Genomic DNA, 18,732 nt, shown 5'->3' on the forward strand with positions numbered 1-18,732 from the left:
AATATGCCTGCAATGCGGGAGACCTGGGTTCGATCCCTGGGTCGGGAAATCTCCTGAAGGAAAGCATGGCTACCCCCTCCAGTATTCTTCCCTAGACAATCCCATGGACAGAGAAGCCTTGCAGGCTACAGTCCACGGGGTTGCAAAGAGTCAACACGACTGAGCGACAAACACAGAACCCAGTAATAATCATTAAGCCATCTGGCTGTTCCATTCTGAAAAAGAATTTGATATCTTTTTTTTTTTCCCTTGACTTCAACTCTGGAATCTACTGTTTTTTTGGAAGTAAATATTTCCCCTATCCCGACTCCACTCCCTTTGTACTGTGAATTGAACTGTTTCCACCAGGAAGGAAGGTTTTGTTGGTTTTCATTTCTGTTTCTTTTTTCTTCTTAAATGTACACACAGTAAACCTTGGTCTTTTTGCTGTATATTTAGGTTGGTGCAAGCATAATTGCGGTTTTGGACCATGATTTTTAATTCATTATAACTAGGCTCAAACACATCTTTATTAATCAAAATAGGAACCATTACAATCAACACATCTTTGCCAATGAGGAATAAGTTTGTTCATTCCTGTAGTGTGAAAATCCATGCTTCAGGATCTGATGAACTCTTGGAAAGCATTTTCCGCATCCTGCTAGTTGTGGAAGCATTTTCTCTGCAGAAAGTTGTCAAGATGCTTGAAGACCTGGTAGTTGGTTGGCAAGAGATCTGCTGAATATGGCAGATGAGGCAAAACTTCAGAGCCCAATTCATTCAACTTTTGAAACACTGGTTGTGTGACATGTGGTCAGGTGTTTTTGTGGAAAAGAACTGGGCCCTTTCTGTTGACCAAAGCTGGCTGCAGTTTTCAGGGTACCTCATCAATTTGCTGAGCATACTTCTCAGACGGAATGGTTTCGCCAGGATTCAGAAAGCTGCAGTGGATCAGACCAGCAGCAGACCACCAAACAGTGACAATGACCTTTTTTGGTACAAGTCTGGCTTTGGGAAGTACTTTGGAGCTTCTTCTTGGTCCAGCCACTGAGCTAGTCACTGCTGGTTGTCGTATAAAATCCACTTTTCAACCCACGACACAATCTGATTGAGAAATGGTTCACTGTTGTTGTCTAGAATAAGAGGACACTTCAAAATGACAATTTGTTTTTTATTTTCAGTCAGCTCACAAGGCACCCACTTGCCGAGCTTTCCCACCTTTCCAATTTGCTTCAAATAGCGAATGACTGTAAAATCGTCGATGTTGAGTTCTTCAGCAACATCTTGTGTAGCTGGAAAAGGATCAGATTTGGTGATGGCTCTCAACTGGCCATTGACAACTTCCGAACCACGTTCCTCATCTTCAAGGCTTTCCTCTCCTTTGCAAAACTTCTTGAACCACCACTGCACTGTACATTCATTAGCAGTTCTTTGGCCAAATGCTTTGTTGATGTTGTGAGTTGTCTCTGCTGCTTTACGATCCATTTTGAACTCAAATAAGGAAATCACTCAAATAAGGAAATCACTCAAATTTGCTTTTTGTTTAACATCATTTCCATAGTCTAAAATAAATATAAAATACACAGCCAGTAATAAGTCACTAGCAAAAAAACATAAAGCAAGAAATGGGCATTAAAATGATGCATAACATAACCAAATTTATTTAAGAAGGTATTCCGATGTCAAATGGCGATGTTCGACAATGCAAAACCGCAATTACTTTTGCACCAACCTAATAGTTTTATGGGTTTTGACAAGTGCATAGAGGTGTGTAATCACCACCATAATATACAAGACACTCTCATCACTACCCCCTGCCCCTACTCCAAGCTGCTTTCCTCACATCCTTCACCCCTGGTAACCACAGATCTGTTACTCAGTCCCTCTGGTTTCACCTCTTCTAGGACTGGTATAATCTTGGATAGCACCCTTGGCGCTCTAAAGAGAATAACAAAGCAAGCCTGGGGGGAGAGGAGGGCTCTGGAGGTCCACCCCCGCGTGATCTGAGAAGCTCCAGTTTTATCTGATTTATATTCTGGATTTCTGCTAGCTATTCTGTTTGAAGAGGTCCACCAACGCAAGCGCTCGCAGCCACGTTCCCCAGGAGAGCACCACTCACGTTCGGCGATCTGCAGCACCGGGTACCCCAGGTAGAAACTGAATTCCACCACGCTCAGGTTTCTGAGTAGCTCGCTCACTTCAGATCCGTTCAGAAACCCCTGCGAGCCTCTGACAGCAAAGATGATGTTCACCGGGCCCCGGTGAGGAGCCAGCCTCGAAGATCCCACAGTGATATTCAAGATCTGAAAGAAAGAAATTGGAAAGAGTTTCTAAGATAAATTAAAACATCTAGCTAAAAGCCTGACTATGATTTCTCTCTTACAATTTCCCTTACCAATTTTTTTTTTTTAAAGAATATTTTTAAAGGAAAAGTAATTGGCTTCACAACCAGGTTCCCTTTTGTAATAATTTTAAACCCTCAGTTTACTGAAAACATTTTTTTACATTAAGTAGAAAAATGAGCACATGTATTTATAGTTCCTCCCCTTTTTGTTCCCATCCCAAATCCCACTGAAATAAGAATAAGATGAACAAAGGGGAATAAATCTACAAAGACACCGAGAAAAGAAGAAAACCAGAGATTCTGTCAAATTACTGGAAGCTGGAGACAGGGTGGGAATCATGTTGATACAAAGCAGAACAGAGGGAACCAAGACCCCCAAACACACACACGCACAGACCACAGTGGTCTGAGAAGGGTCTCCTCCAGAGGCCCCAGGAGGCCTCCTCCCAGAGATCTGTAGGAACTGAGACCAGAGTGGGCTGCAGGACAGCCACTGGGGTCACTAGGTAAAGACTGGGTGCCAACAACTGATTCAGGTATCTCTCACCCCTCTCCCTTCCCACGTCACACCCAGGCCAACTCAGAAGGGCTGGCAGCCCCAGCTTTACCCCAGGAAGCAGAAGAACTGCTCCCTGAGGAAATGAGCTCCTGGTCTGAGAGGGCCCAAGACCTGTTGTGGGGCAGCCTCTAAGCAGGAAGGTGGGTGAAAATAACCACAGTGCACACAAGAGACAAAGAAGGAAAAAGCGTGAAAGGAGGAGCTGTTCTGCCATGAAAAATACATCAACACACCCCATCCCCAGGATACAACCTCCTCATCTCATATGACGGTCGCCTGCCCCTGACCACATACTGCCTGGTACCTGGGGCTCCAGGGAACTCTATCAGGAGAGAGGGCTGATGTAGACACAGACTCTACAGCTGAAGGGGAAAGATGAACAAGGTGCTAAAACCACCTTCTTCCTCATTCCTAAAGACAACCACTAACGGCCAGCAGATGTTTACAGGAAACTAACAGCACGAAAGTGAAGACCCAAGATAAACACAGAACAATGGCAAAGCATGCAGAGAAAACTTAGGACATGGAAGACAACTTATTAAAAATTCTAATTAACAGCCTCAGAAACTTTCAAGGGAATATTGCAACATCATTCAAGACAAGCCTGCATTATTATAGGAAGCCTGCAATGAAACAAAGAGCAAATAACAATGAAAAACAAATGATAGCTAAAGGAAAATTCAATAGAGGAAATGAAAAACGTAATGAACACAGCTGAAGACTACGTCAATAACTAGGAGGACGAGATTTAGAAATCTGTAAAAGTAGGGAATTTCAAAAAGAGGTAGAGGGACTTCCCTGGTGGTCCAGTAGTTAAGAATCCACCTTCCAATGCAGGGGACTTGGGTTTGATTCCTGGTCGGGGAACTAAGATCCCACATGTCGCAGGACAATGAAGCCCGTGAGCCTCAACTACTGAGCCTGCCTGTGCCACAACTAGAGAGAAGCCCTCACACCGCAATGAAGAGCCTGTACACCACAATAAAAGATCCCGCATGCTGCAACTAAGACCTGACCCAGCCAAAAATACATAAATAAATATTAAAGAGAGAGAGATGGAAAAAGTAAGAAATATGCATGGGGGATCCAGGATCACCAAGATCTTTTTAAGATGAATTCGAAAAAGAAAAAACAAAGAATATGGAGGAATAAATTTCAAAGAAACGTAAAAGCATCAGTTTCTATGTAGTACAAAGCCTGTTCTTTGACAGGTACTATATTATGTTCATACAGTGAAGCACTGCATTTCATGGTATTCCATGAAATGAAATTGCATACTATGAAACTCCAGTGTATTCAGGCATTCCCCTCACTGGCTATTTAAGTTGATACTGTTCTTTTCTAGAACATTCTTACATTTCCCACGTAGGCTCATCTCTCTTCAGCTCACCATATCTGAGCTCCCTGGTTACTGTGCCACTCTGCAACCTTTCAAATATACTTAGCCTATTCATGCTCTGTGGGCTCAATGCCATGCAAAGAGATGCTCTCTAATCCATGAGAACCGAATCTCCTCTGCCGGAGTGAATTAGGAAGAGTTAAGTGTGTCTGACACAAAACATTAAGAAACGGGTTCCTCTTTAAAAGATAAAGCATCTTGTTCTGCACTCAAGGCTATTCTCACCTGCACCGTGAGGTTATACCTCCCCTGGTGGTGTTTTCTCACTTCTGAGAGCGCTATCATCAGGCCTTTCTCGATGCGCTGGGTGAAGTTGCAGAAGCCGGTGTCCACACTCTGAGGCACAAACTGGAGTACTGAAAAGAAGGACAGCAACAAAGTCCCCTGAACTAGGCGTTTCTTGAGTATTTAAAATGAGGAGAGGGACAAAACAGTGTCTAAATCCATGAACTCTGTCCCATAGTGCACGGTTAAGCTCTATAAAATTATTAGCTTACTGAAGGATAGCTGATGTACACGATTATGTAAGTTTCAAGAGTACAACACGCTGATTCACAATTTTTAAAGGTTATATTTCATTGATAGTTATAAAATACTAGCTATATTCCCTGTGTTATACAATATACCCTTGTAGCTTATCTATTTTATACATAGTTGTTCGCAACCCCTTAATCTCTTAACATCTATATTGTCCCCACCCTTGGTTCTCTCCGCTTGTAAACACTAGTTTGTTCTCTCTTGAGTCTATTTCTTTTCTGTTTTATTCACAAAGACACAGTATTTGTCTTTCTCTGTCTGACTTAATTTCACTTAGAATAATACCCTCTAAGTCCATCCATGTTCTTGCAAATGGCCAATTTTTCATTCCTTTTTATGGCTGAGTAGTATATAAATACATAGGGATTTCCAGGTGGCTCAGCAGTAAAGAATCTACCTGCCAATGCAGGAGACACAGGAGACACAGGTTCAAACCCTGTGTCAGGAAGACTTCCTGGAGGAATAAATGGCAACCCACTCCAGCATTCTTGCGGGAAGTTCACATGGACAGAGGAGCCTGGTGGGTTACAATCCGTGGGTTCGCAAAGAGTCTGACATGACTTAGCATCACCATTATATACATGTACACACACATACATATCACATCTTCATCCATTCATCTGTTGACAGGCACTTGGGTGCTTCTAAGTCTTGGGTTATTGAAAACAATGCTGCTATGAACACTGAGGTGTATGCATCTTTTTGAATTAGTGTTTTCATTTTTTTGGATACACATCCAAGAGTGGAACTGCTGGGTCATATGGTAGTTCTATTTTCAGTTTTTTGAGAAACCTCCATACTGTCTTCCATAGTGGCTGCACCAATTTACATTCCCAGCAACAGTATACAGGAGTCCATGATATATTATTCACATGTATCGTATCATGGAAATGTGAAAAGCCAACTGTACCAAAGGACTACAAGCAAGGTGAAGGTGACTCATACCATTTTAAAATGGAAAAATATCTAAGATAATAACTGGGGCCTCAAAAACTAAAACATTTGAAACATAAATAAATTCACTAGTGATGAATTCTAAGTATGGGTGAAATGACACGGTATCTGATATTGTTTTAAAACACTCTAGCTTCCTCAAAAAAGTCTGTGTGAGATAAACAAAATTGGGAAAATGTTGATGATTTTTTAGGTTTGTATGCACATATGTGGGCTAACTACAGTATTCTTTCTACTTCTGTATGTTTTTAAAAGTCCATAATAAGAATTTAAATGACATTAAGGAATTACTGCTAATTTCAGGGGGTGCGACAATGATATTGTGAATAGATGTGTGTATGCATGCATGTGTATGTTTTATGTTTAATAGTCTTCTCTTTTTTTTTAATAATTTATGTTTTTATTTTTGGCTGTGCTGGGTTTTCATGGCTGAGCGTGGGCTTCCTCTAGTTGTGGAGAGTGGAGGCTACTGTCTAGTTGCAGTTCACAAGCTTCTCACTATGGAGCGCAGGCTCAGTAGCTGTGGCACACAGGCTTAATTGCCCCATGATATGTGGAATCTTCCTGGACCAGGGATCGAACCTGTGTCCCCTGCATTGGCAGGCAGATTCTTAACCTCTGGACCACCAGGGAAGTCCTAATAGTCTTATCTTTTAGAGGCACAGGCTGAAATATTTATGAATGAGATGACACGAGGCCATATCAAAATAACGTGAGAGGAGGGGGTTTATCTGGGGACAAAGATGTAACAAAACTGGCTAGGAGTTGAAAACTGTTGTGTGTGTTAGTCACTCAGTTGCGTCTGACTCTTTGCAACCCCATGGACTATTCCTTTGTCCCTGGGGATTCTCCAGGCAAGAATACTAGAGCGCATTGTCATGCCCTCCTCCAAGGGATCTTCACAACCCAGGGAGCTTCCCAACCCAGGGCTTGAACCCAGGTCTCCTGCATTGCAACCGGACTCTTTACTGTCTGAGCCACCAATTGTTGAAGCCGTACAATGAGTACCTAGGGGTTCATTATATTATTCTGTGCACTTTTATATAAGCTAGAAATTCAACATCATTATAAAGTTTTTTGAAACGCTGAATAACAAGTTTTGACACAATCCTCCCCAAACTACTTTAAAACATAAAAAAATAAAATGAAATTCTATTTACAAATCAGAACAACTATACTTAAGTCTTCTTACCTGTTTGAACTTGGAACCTGGACTCTGGCACAAGGAAGGAGGGTTTCACAGCCAAGATTAAAGGAGTTTGGTCTCGTACAAGTTTACTATTTATAAGTACATTGATGACAGATATTGCCGTGTAAACGAAGGGACCAGACGTTACCAGGAAAGTGAAGTCAGCGAATAGTTCATAAACCTATAAAAATAAAGACAAAAGACATTAATTAGAAAATCTGAGGGTAACATAACTCAAACTAAAGGAAGCTGTATTGAGTAGAAAAATAATAAAGTTAGGGCTTCCCTTGTGGCTCAGCTGGTAAAGAATCCACCTGCAATGCGGGAGACCTGGGTTCGATCCCTGGGTTGGGAAGATCCCCTGTAGAAGGGAAAGGCTACCCACTCCAGTATTAAAAAAAAAGGAAAATAATAAAGTTTTAAAAATAATTTTAAATGAAGGGGTATGGCTTCAGAGATAATTTAAATTTTATTTTAGTTATTCCTCTCACATATCTGTCAACTTTCTCAACAAAAGCACAAAATTACAAGATCAAGGACTGTGAAAAAGAATATTCAAAACAGGAACCAAATAAGGAATTCAGAAAAATTCAAGGTATTTTATTGTATTTAACCCACATAAAAAGGAGCACTGACTCTATTAAGCAGAGCTATCCACAAGAAATATATGAGCCACATATTCAATTTTTAAATTTCTAGTAGCCACACTTAAAAATATAAAAATAAACAGGTGAAATTAATTTTTAAAACATTTTACTTAAACCATATATGAAATATCATCTCAATTGTAGGCAATGCAAAAACATGATTAATGAGATACTGTGCATTCCCTTTTGCACTGAGTCTCTGAAATCTGGTGTTTATTTTGCATTGACAGCACATCTCACTCGGGACAAGCCGCATTCCACATGCTCAACAGCCACACGTGGCTCATGGCTCCGTTCAGGATGGCGCCAGCCTAGAACGTGGCTTTGTGAGCTCAGCAGGGGACAGGAGGCACTAGCAGGCATCCAGCATAAAGCACCTAGAAACCCATCTCACTCAACGCACAGAAACACACACACTCACTCTAAACTCTCATCCAAGCCCTTTCATGTAAATCAAGGAAAGCAAGATCCTTAGGTCATCACCCTAGACTCGAGTCTTAGAGCCCTTTGTTCCCACTCTGCCAACATGTCCCCTGATGGACTAAACCTGGCCTTGTCTGGGGTCAGAAAGGCTTCCTTGGAGAACTGGATATTGAGGGGTGATCCAAAGCAAGAGAAGGTGTCCACCAGAAGGAGGGAGGGGGAGAGAGGAAAGCAAATGTCCTGCTCCCACTGTGACGTGCAATCCACCCAAGCTCCCTGTCCAGATTTCCACACCATGCAGACCCACCTTGAGCTCCACCACGCGGTTAAAGTGGGTCCTCAACACCTCTTTGATGGATGTGATGATATACTCCTGCACAGCTCTGCGGGCCAGCACTGCAAGGCAGGTTAGTGTCATTATGAATGTGCAGAGGACCCACGGGCTCCCTTGGTCTCAGCGTGGAGAAAAAAGACCCAGTGCTTTCTCCTCCCTCCTCCCAGTTCCACCTTCCCTGACCACTCAGCTCCCTGCCTGCTCCTCCTCTCCTGCCATCTTCTTCCTTTCTATCCCTTATCTCCATCCCAACCAACACAGAGAACAAGGCTGTTGATCAACCACACATTATACTTCAGTGCATATGAACAGGACGCTGGCTTGACGCACACCTGCCGCTTCTCAGGAGGAACAAGTGGGAAAGTCTAATGGGAGGCCACGGTCGCCAGACTTGTTCAGACATGACATCCGGGGTACTCCAGGTTCCTACAACTAAAACAGCCAAGCAGCTGCAAGAGAAGCTGTCGCCTGTTGGCCAGTAACTCAGACAGCAGGCTGGGGAGAAGGTCAAGGTTTGTGACCCAGTTCAGAGGACACTGTCACCCCATGTTGCTCTCCTTGGCTTCTCTGGTGGCTCAGACGCTAAAGAATCTGCCTGCAATGCAGGAAACCCGGATTTGATCCCTGGCTCGGGAAGATCCCCTGGAGAAGGGAATGGCTACCCACTCCAGTATTCTTGCCTAGAGAATTCTATGGGCAGAGGAGCCTGGTGGGCTAGTCTGTGGGTTTGCAAAGAGTCAGACACCACTGAGTAACTAACACTTTCATATAAAAACAAAGTTTCCCCCTCTTTTCCAGGAAAAGTGAGAAGAAACTGCAGTGGAGGCCCTGATACATTTGTCCAACTAACTGCTTGAACTAAACATGAAGATGTTTTACTTTAACTGTGTCATCTATGCAGCCAATGGGTTATGAGCTCCAAAGACAAAGATCCTAGCAAACACTTCTAAGCTTCATTTAAATCTGTTTTCATTGCTGCTAATCTGTAGCATTTTGTCAGCACTTACTATATAGGCCAGGCACTGGGCTAAGTATTTTATATGCATTAACGCATTGAAATCTCTATTAACAACCCAAAGAAGTAAGTGCCACCATCCTCCCTGTTTGACAGTTGTGGAAACTGAGGCTTAGAGAAGCTAACTGTCCGGAGAACTCATGGGAGCTGGTAAAGCAGTGAGGAGTTGTCTGGACCCAGACCTTATACTTTGCCCCAAAGCTGCACATCATATACACGTTTTATATTAGCACCTTTGGGAGATCACCCCCACTGAGAGAAGGGACGTGAAGCAGGGGCTTACCAGTTGTGATCAAATAGGCATCAGGAACTGTAATATCACACACGTATGGCGACTTGGTGGTGACCAGCGCTGGAGTATGAACTGATGCTTCGGGAGTGGGGGTGGTCACGGGATGAAGGGACAGGGCGGGGAGAACCGTGCCACCCTCGTGGGGATCCTGACTGGCAGTTCTGCTGTTCAGGGTAGTGTGACCAGAATTCTCAGGGGCACCACTGGCATCAGATATGCTTGGTTCAGTGGAGGTGTTCCTTGGTAAATCCGCGGGTGTGAAAGACGGCCCACGCGAACCACCTGTAGGCTCTGTAGGCAGAGGCGAGGGGGTCACGTCAGGAACAGACGAGGATGCTGACGGCAGGTGCCCGGCAGTGGCCAGCACTGTGCTGGTAGGGGTGACTTCCGGGAAAGAGGGTAAGACAGACATGTGATCGTTTACAGCACTGATATAACCAGAAGGTGTCAGGGTTGAAAAGAGAGAAGGTTCAGTTAACACAGGGGATGTAGGAATAGCAGTCCAAAGTGACAAGAAGTGAGAGTCCGCAGTCAAAACGGGTTCGGAGCTGGAGGGCACCAGGGTGGTGACTGCAGATTCATGCAACATGAGTGAAGACTCAACAGAGGAGGTAGTTTCAGTGAAAGCGGAGGTAAAATGAGCTTCAGCGTCTGCCAGCGACACTGTGGGCGCTGCAGAAAGCTTCAGAGAATCAGAGGGGAAGCTGGAGCGTTGTGACACTGCAGAGTAACCAGGGAGAAGAGCGAACGTGCTTAAAAGCAAGTCTGAGCTTGGCCAGGGCTGAGGAAACTCCAGGTTTGTGGAACCAGGAACGGAGGGCTGCGGTGACTGAGAACTGATTGCGTCAGTCAATGCAGGTGTCTCAACCAAGCTGGAAAATGCCTGAGAAACAAAGGTAGACAGATCCCTTGACTTCAGAGATGGAGAAGCAAATACTTCCGAAGGTGGAGGAACGCCGCTGCTGTATTCCAGTGGTGGGGTAGAGAAAAAGCTGGATGCAGAACCCCAAATACTTGCAGTTTCAAGTTGGGAAAAACTGACAGGTTCTCGGTCCGGGAAAAGCGAAGACTCTGCTGGCGGATCTGAACTGTAAGACATAAAAAGACCTGGGCCACTGACAGCGAGCGAAGGTGTATTTCTGTTTGCTGTGATGGGGAAAGAAGAGTCGAGAAGGACGTCGGGGGCGACCGAGGACGGCAGGGCTGTCACGCTGGACGGCATCACTTGAGCCACAGAGGCGGAGCCCAGAGCAGCATCAGGCCACACCGAGGGGTGGCCGTGGGGAGGGTACACCTGCACGGCCACAACACTGCTCATTTCCCCCTTGGCTGAAACACTGACGCTGGTGGCTGAGATTTCCCCGGATGGAGAAGAGAGAGGGACCACTGGCCTGGAGGGGAAAAGTGTATTGAACTCTTGAGAATCTTCCTCAAATTCAGAGAAGTCCGTGACGACGCTGCTCAGTGGAGAGATGCTGCTGGCTTCCAAGGAGGTGGGGGACAGGGTCTCAGCACCATCGCCCGATCCCACGTCCTTCTCCGTGAGGCCCGTTGACAGCACGGGCCGGGACGACACCGCAGCGCAGGACACACACCACATGTATGGTCTGAACGAAGACACCGGGCTCCAGACATGAGAGTCACCTGCACGACTTGGGACCACTGAGTGGCCGGGCCATTCTGATGCCTCACTGGAATCGCTGGGAAGAAAGGGGTTATGTGACATGCCAGCTGATTGAGCAGAAAAGGAGCCAGGTGCCAGAGGAGGCGGAAACAAAGCCCAATGGGCACTGCTGCTGCTGAAAGCAAGGACCCTCGGGGACAGAGCTGCAGGACGGTGTGTACCTGGAGGGACGGTTTTGTCTAGACTCTGACCCAAAGCAGTGGTGACATCAGGGTATCTGTCTGTATCTGTGGCCAGAGCATCCTCTAGAGGTGGTGAGACCTGCCCTGACGGGGGAGATGGCTGCTGCGTAACATCATCGCCCAGTGGCCAGGACTCAGAAGACTGTGACCTAAGAAGGAGGGTTCCTGAGCCCTCTGCTCCTGAAGCCATGATCTCCGGCAAAGTCCTGCTTGACACGTGTCCACAAGCATCAGAAGGATAAAACACCAAATTCCTACTGGGCATTGGAATTATGCCCTCAGAAGCGGGAAAAGCTGACTGAAAAGCATTGAAATGACCGGGGAGTTCAGCACGCGTGGTTGGTTGCTGCACCGTGTTTAGCCAGGCTGACGTCACTTCCTCATCTTGTAAAGGTATTATGGGTAACGATGGAGTCAGCACGGACTCTAAAGTTTCTTTGGGCGGCTCTGGCGGACTGACTGTGACGTATCGCACCGGAGAAACCACACGGGAGGTGGTCCAATAAGTCTCTGGCAAGAAGTTGTCCATTTCATCGTCATCTAGGACCTCGTTGCTCGTCACTGCCACATAATTTGCCGCAAAGATGCTGGGATCTGCTGTACTTTGGGTCCATTTTCCTTGGTTAAAAAAGGCTGTATCAAAAGTCGTGGTGGATAGAGATGACGTGACGTGGGGAGAACTGCTTTGCGGGGACCCTGGAGCGGTTTCTGTTAAGGCCACGTATGCAGTGCTGGGCACAGGACTTTCCCTCGGCATGAGCTCCACGGAGGAGAAAGAAAGATTGTGCTGTTCCAGAGGGAGCTCATCTGAGAAAATAACAGCCAAGTTTAGTTGAAAGGCAATGAAACGTCACACTGATAACATTTTGTTTCAGATATGAAAATATTCTCCATCAACAGATACCCACTCACTGAATATCCACGATTCAAAAAAAGTTAAACAACCAATTGAAAGCCAGAAATTGCCAGTTAACTGTCAGCATAATACCTGCAAACATTCATAAATTTGAGCACCACTTTTTACTTAAGCATGTTGTGTCTGTCTGTCTATATACACACACTGATATGTTCCTTGTCTTATCACACCACCACAGAATACTATAGAGGAGGACGTACAGAGCCGTCTCATCTCTTCTCATTTATCACTGAGAAAGAGAAGTTCGGAGAAGGTAACTAAATCAGTTACATGACCACCCAGAGGCAGGTGGAGCTGGAATCTTAGTAGAAGCCTGCCTTGATGCCCAAGCCTGTTTTCCTATTCTTTCAGAAAAGCTGGCCCTAATGAGAAATGAACATGACTACTCTGACAGCACCACGTGCTATGCAGGGAAGAGAGTTCAGTAGTTTCCTAGTTATAGGACCTTCCACATCCAGGCTGCAGACTACCTCCAGGCTCACCTCCCATCCTTCCCTGCTCTACTCTCACACCGTCCCAACTATGCTCTGGCTCAATGAGTTACCTGCAGTTCCCCAAGCCCAGATCCTCTGTGGCTCAGTGATCTGTACATCCCTCTCCTTCGCTGCCTGGGATGCCCTCCCTCTGCTCTCTACCTGGATTATTTCTACCAGCCCTGCAGATACAGGCCAGGTATCACCTCCCTCCTCAATGCTCCAAAGGCAGGTGAGTGTCTCTCCCTAGCTTTCTAGCTATCACATCCCTGATTGTGTCCCACTGAAATGAACTGTCTGCTCATTACACTCTGAGCATTTTGAGGACAGAAACTATTGATCTCTCTCCCTAGTGCCTAGCACATTGAGTGACTTATACTAACTGCTCAATAAGTGAAAAGTGAAAGTGGCTCAGTCGTGTCCGACTCTTTACAACCCCATGGACTATACAGTCCATGGAATTCTCCAGGCCAGAATACTGGAGTGGGTAGCCATTCCCTTCTCCAGGAGTCTTCCCAACCCAGGGATCAAACCCAGATCTGCAATAGGCAGATTCTTTACCAGCTGAGCCACAAGGGAAGCCCAAGAATACTGGAGTGGGTAGCCTATCCCTTCTCCAGTGGATCTTTCCGACCCAGGAATCAAACCCGGATCTTCTGCATTGCAGGCGGATTCTTTACCAACTGAGCCATCAGGGAAGCCCTTTAAACTCAATATACAATATAAAATACACAGCAAACAGCAACTTAGACATAGCTGAAGATTTAGTGAACTAGGGAACAGACCTGGAAATTATTCAGAATGGAGCACAGAGAAACAAAATGAGGAGGCATAGGAAAATAAAGCAGTGAAGAACATATAGAAGGCAAAATGAGATAGTACAACACACATTGCATCAAAGATTTAAAAGAAGCAATGGAGGGAACTGGGTGGAGGCAATATTAAAAGAGAGAGTGCTAGAAACTCTTCAATAAGAGACATGAATCCTTCAATTCAGGAAGACAAAGAATCACAAAGCAAGTGAATTTTTTTTTTCAAAAACCCATACCAACACACGTGATGATATCATAGGACACCAAAGACAAAAAAAAAAATTTATTTATAAATAATAATTGTGCAGATAGTCAGAGAAAAGGAATGGCAATTAACCGTCAGGTAACTATTGCACAGAACCAGGAGCCAACGAACAGTCCAGGAGCCAACTAACAATGAGACAATGACATCTTCAACATGCTGAGAGAGAATACCTGACATCTAGACTTGAATAACCAGCAGTACTCACTATTTTTAAAAATAAGGAAAGTTTCAGATTTTTTTGAAAAAAGTGGTTATACTAACAGAAGACCAATAGAAGAGTCTCTCTAAACAAGGATATACATCAAAAGAAAAGGTGATTATCCTGGAGGGAAGATCTGAGAATAAACAGAGAATAAAGGAATGATAAAATGTGGTTAAATCTAAACAAGCACTGATGTTATAAATGAACAGTAAAAATATTATTTAATCTATAAGGTTACAAGAGACCTAATATAGAATTAAAATAGCTTGTTACATGGCATAGAAGTTGAAAGAGCAGCCTTTAGACAAAACTGAATAGATCTTCTGTGTACACACTAAAATTTGTAAATTAAATTCAATCATATATTTACATAGATGAACTATTTCTAGCTGGTTCCGTTAGCATCTGAAAGTTACAAATTTACACCAGACAGAAGCTGCTTACTTTAAAGCTGCTCACTTTCTGTGGAATATGACTTTTAAAAATGAATAGATAATTAGTGAAGAAAAATGTTTCTCAGAGATTTTAGGTTGTTTCATAGCAATATTTTTTAGGCATCTGTTGTCTTCCATACAACTGCTGTTGCTGCTGCTGCTAAGTCGCTTCAGTCGTGTCCGACTCTGTGCGACCCCATAGACGGCAGCCCACAAGACTCCCCCATCCCTGGGATTCTCCAGGCAAGAACCCTGGAGTGGGTTGCCATTTCCTTCTCCAGTGCATGAAAGTGAAAAGTGAAAGTGAAGTTGCTCAGTCATGTCTGACTCTTCGTGACCCCATGGACTGTAGCCCACCAGGCTCCTGCATCCATGGGATTTTCCAGGCAAGAGTACTGCAGTGGGGTGCCACATGCTACAACTAGGCTCTAGCATTTCTAGTCTATATGCTTTTACTATTTACCTGCCACATTCCAAGCATGAATAAAAGTAAAGATAATGCTTACTACAAATACAGTAAAGTAGCAGCTGCTCTCCTCCACAGTAAAGGTTAAGACCTGATAAATCTGAGAAGTAATAAAGTAACAATATGTGCAACTATGCAGCACATAGATTTAAAAGTTTTCCTAAGAATAAATTATTTTATGTGTTTGAAAACTCTGCTGTAATTTATTTTGAAATAGAAGACCTGAAGAAAGAGCAGGATCCCTTTTTAATCGAATCAGAAACATACTCATAAGTGTACTGGAAAACTGCAAGAGATAAAACAGCAAAGAGAGAAGCATTTAATGGCTAATTTATGAGCCCAAGTATCTGATGCAACTTAGAATTCAATCAATTCTGCCTACAAAGGACAGGGAACAGGGAAGGCAAAGTGATCAAAAGAACGAAAAATACTCCTGGCTAGTAAAACAGAGGAACAAAAACTTCCTATTAAGAACTGTGAGGTGAGCCAAGCCGTGGTGCTTTCTCCCCCCTCCTTTTGGCCAAGTCCCAGGAGAAAGAAATCAGCTCTAAAGAGACAGCCGCTGAAATGCCATGGGAATCACTTCTGTAGTTAATTCAGGAAGAGGTTAGAAAACCCAGGTGAGTCTCTCCCAGCAGAAAAGGCTTCCAAGACTCTAATTTCAAGCCCTGGAGATCAATTTTCAAGCTCTTAAGTTCACACAAGAGTGCAAGGTTCTCTCTTGGACAACACAGAGAAAGGAATGGGGATGATACACGTGTGATGGGGGATCTTGTTAAGATAGAGGCACTGTCAGGCAGGGCCACGGCAGGAGAGGGCCCGCTGAGCTTCTGCATGGCGCCCAGGTGGGGCCAGACCCAACCACATTCCAAGTAACAAGTACTGAGCCACTTTCTCCTGTACAGACGGTACAACATACCTTGCACCCCCTTCTCCTTTGTAGGTCCCTACCAAACTGTATGGAACAGAGCAGAAACTGCCCAAGTGCCATGCAGATTCATAGTGATGAAAATTCACAATGCAAACCCATAGAAAGCACATCAAAGGTGAACCCCAAAGTGAACTAGCCTTTGGGTGACAGTGCTGTGTCAGGGTAGGTTCATTTACTGTAATAAATGTACCGTCTGGTGGGGATGTTAACAATGAGTGGGTGGTGGCAGGGAGTATATGGGAAATCTCTCTACCTTCCTCTCAATTTTGCTATCTGAATGAACCTAAAACTGTTCTTTAAAAAAAAATAAAATCTTGGGAATTCCCTGGTGATCCAATAGTTAGTCAGGACTTCATGCTTTCACTGCTGAGGGCCTGGGTTCAATCCCTGGTTGAGCAACTAAGATACCATAAGCTGCACAGTATGGCCAAAAGAACAAAACAAATAAATAAATAATATTTTAAAAATAAAACTTTTTTAAAACTCATGCGTGAGCTGCCTGTCTCTAGGAAGTTGCTGGTCTCATTCACACATGCATAATCTGGTATTTATCCTTTTTGAAAGTTGTATTTTTCCATCTGGAAACCTTCCCTAAATACACTAGTCAAACATGGCATAGTGGACTTTTCAAGCTGAATGGATCCTTTAAGACCTTGGCAACCCCCTCGCATGGCAAATGAGGCTCCGGGTTTAAGCTGACTTGCTCAAAATAGCATCAGGGCAGAGCCAGACTAGAAAGGCAGGTTCCTAAGCCCTCACTGGTTGAATGCTCTTCACACCACACCAGGCTGAGGCAAATCAGCCTATTTCATTAATACTGCTAGTGAAGAAATTACATTGAAAAACATGCTAAGTTGTGTTATAAATGAATTGAAAGCACATGCTAAATTCTGTGCCCCTGAAACCTATGCCAAGGCACACTGTTTGAGCTGTGAGGCCCCACCGTCCACGCGGGGCAGCTCACAGCTGCAGGCACGGGCGCTCAGAAAACAAAACATCCTCTGAGGGCTGGCCTGGAAAACCCAAGGGACGGCAACATCAAAAACCTCTTAAGAGCTTTCATCCAAATAGAACCATTACTTTTGCTTCTCTGCTGAACTGTGGAGTTTGCAAAGCAGGGTGAGTCATCGCCACTTCATGGCTATTAAGTCCGCCACAAAACAAGAGCCCGCTAGAGTCTCTAGGTGTTTAAAAACAAAAGCAGTCAGACAATTAAACCAATACCCAAGGTGGCAAATCTTCAGCACCTTTTATCCTACTCCTTAGGCTGTGCTAAGAGCGATTTTAGTGCTGTTCTTAAAACCATCCTCCTCCTTTTCCTACCTTTCATTTTTCTCTCCCTGGTTTAGAAAAGAGTGTATCTCTTCTCTTTCTTTCTCCAACCCCAACCGTCTATTAATACCTTCTACCAGCTACCGCCTATCTTCTTCTCTCTCCTCCAAGTGGTACTGTTTTTATTACCAAATATCTAGTAGATAAGAAATACTACTTATAAAGACATATTTATCAGGTCGCATATATAGAGTAACATGAAGAGTTTATGTTACTCTAAATGGTTTATGTTAACCACATAACATCTGAGTTTTATGTGGTCTTTTGATGAACAGAAATGATCAGTTTTAATGTGGTTAAATTTATCAGTCTTTTCTGTAATCGTTTGAGATTTGTGTGTCTGTGTCTTAAGATGGAAAGCTTAAATCCTTCCCTAGAGTAAAAGCCATCATGATATCCTTTAAAAGCATAAAGCAAGAATGACACAATCAGAATAATGATCTAAAAGTCCCTCCTACTACAGCGTGAAGAGCAGGGTAACCAGGGCCAAGAGCAGATGCTGAGTAAATGCGCTTATGAGAACTCTGTTAATTTCGCAGCTTTGCTTGATGTCTCAGATGCTCTCCAAATAAAAGCTAAAATAAGTCGGGTTCTCACTCAGCAGGTTGGGCCTGGGGCTCAGGACTCGGTGTGGGTGTCTGTGTTTGCTGCTGCTCCTGTTGTGGTGGAACCTCTGTTTGGAAAACCACACCGTGGGTAATACTAATGCCAAGCACAGAGACTCTTCTTTGTGGGGATCAGACTAGGAACAACGCTGACGGAACAACCCAGGAGAGAGGGGGAGGTAAAAGATGCCAAGCCCAGAGGGCTGGGAAGGAAGAAGGAAACGGGGTCCAGAGGGGAGGCAGCCCTTGACCCTCACCTGGAAGAGAGGGTGAGTACAGACAGGGCACGATACAGGGACTTGCTGGAGAGTACTGAAGGGGATTCTGGCCTGGGGTGGGGACGGCAGCAACCAGGTCAGTGGAGGACGCTGAAACAGACATGAAAGGATACAGCCAGGCTCCGTCAGGGAGCTACCAGAGGGCAGGCTTCAAAGGTCCCATGTGGTTTGGGAAACTGTGGTTCCCAATTCAGCGTTTCAGGTTAGATCTGGGGGTCAGCCAAAGAACAATCACCAAAGAGCTCTCTGCACAGAAAAGACTCAACCTCGAGGTGAATAAATAGTAACTGCTGGCCAGTCCTCAGTATTTTAAAGACCTCAGGTGGCACAAGTGGTAAAGAATCCAACTACCAATGCAGGAGGTATAAGAGATGCAGGTTCAATCCCTGGGTCAGGAAGATCCCCTGGAGGAGGAAACAGCAACCCACTCCAGTATTCTTACTCGGAGAATCCCATGGACTGAGAGCCTGGTGGGCTATA

The 18,732-nt window shown here is 44.5% G+C and overlaps 1 protein-coding gene across 2 annotated transcripts in view; it reads right to left on the minus strand.

Annotated features, from left to right (window-relative positions):
- The window catches only part of KIAA1549 (KIAA1549 ortholog), a 125,860-nt gene that overhangs the window by 68,873 nt on the left and 38,255 nt on the right, over window positions 1–18,732 (minus strand). For both annotated transcript variants that reach the window (XM_004008294.6, XM_042248890.1), the window contains exons 2-6: window positions 9,664–12,345; window positions 8,339–8,427; window positions 6,965–7,142; window positions 4,507–4,637; window positions 2,099–2,282 (exon numbers count right to left, since the gene is read on the minus strand). In XM_004008294.6, coding sequence (XP_004008343.3) covers window positions 2,099–2,282; window positions 4,507–4,637; window positions 6,965–7,142; window positions 8,339–8,427; window positions 9,664–12,345 — 3,264 coding nt within the window. The remainder of the gene's footprint in view (window positions 1–2,098; window positions 2,283–4,506; window positions 4,638–6,964; window positions 7,143–8,338; window positions 8,428–9,663; window positions 12,346–18,732) is intronic.

Source organism: Ovis aries, chromosome 4, assembly GCF_016772045.2.
Source record: "Ovis aries strain OAR_USU_Benz2616 breed Rambouillet chromosome 4, ARS-UI_Ramb_v3.0, whole genome shotgun sequence".
In the NCBI taxonomy this organism is placed as follows: Eukaryota; Metazoa; Chordata; class Mammalia; order Artiodactyla; family Bovidae; genus Ovis; species Ovis aries.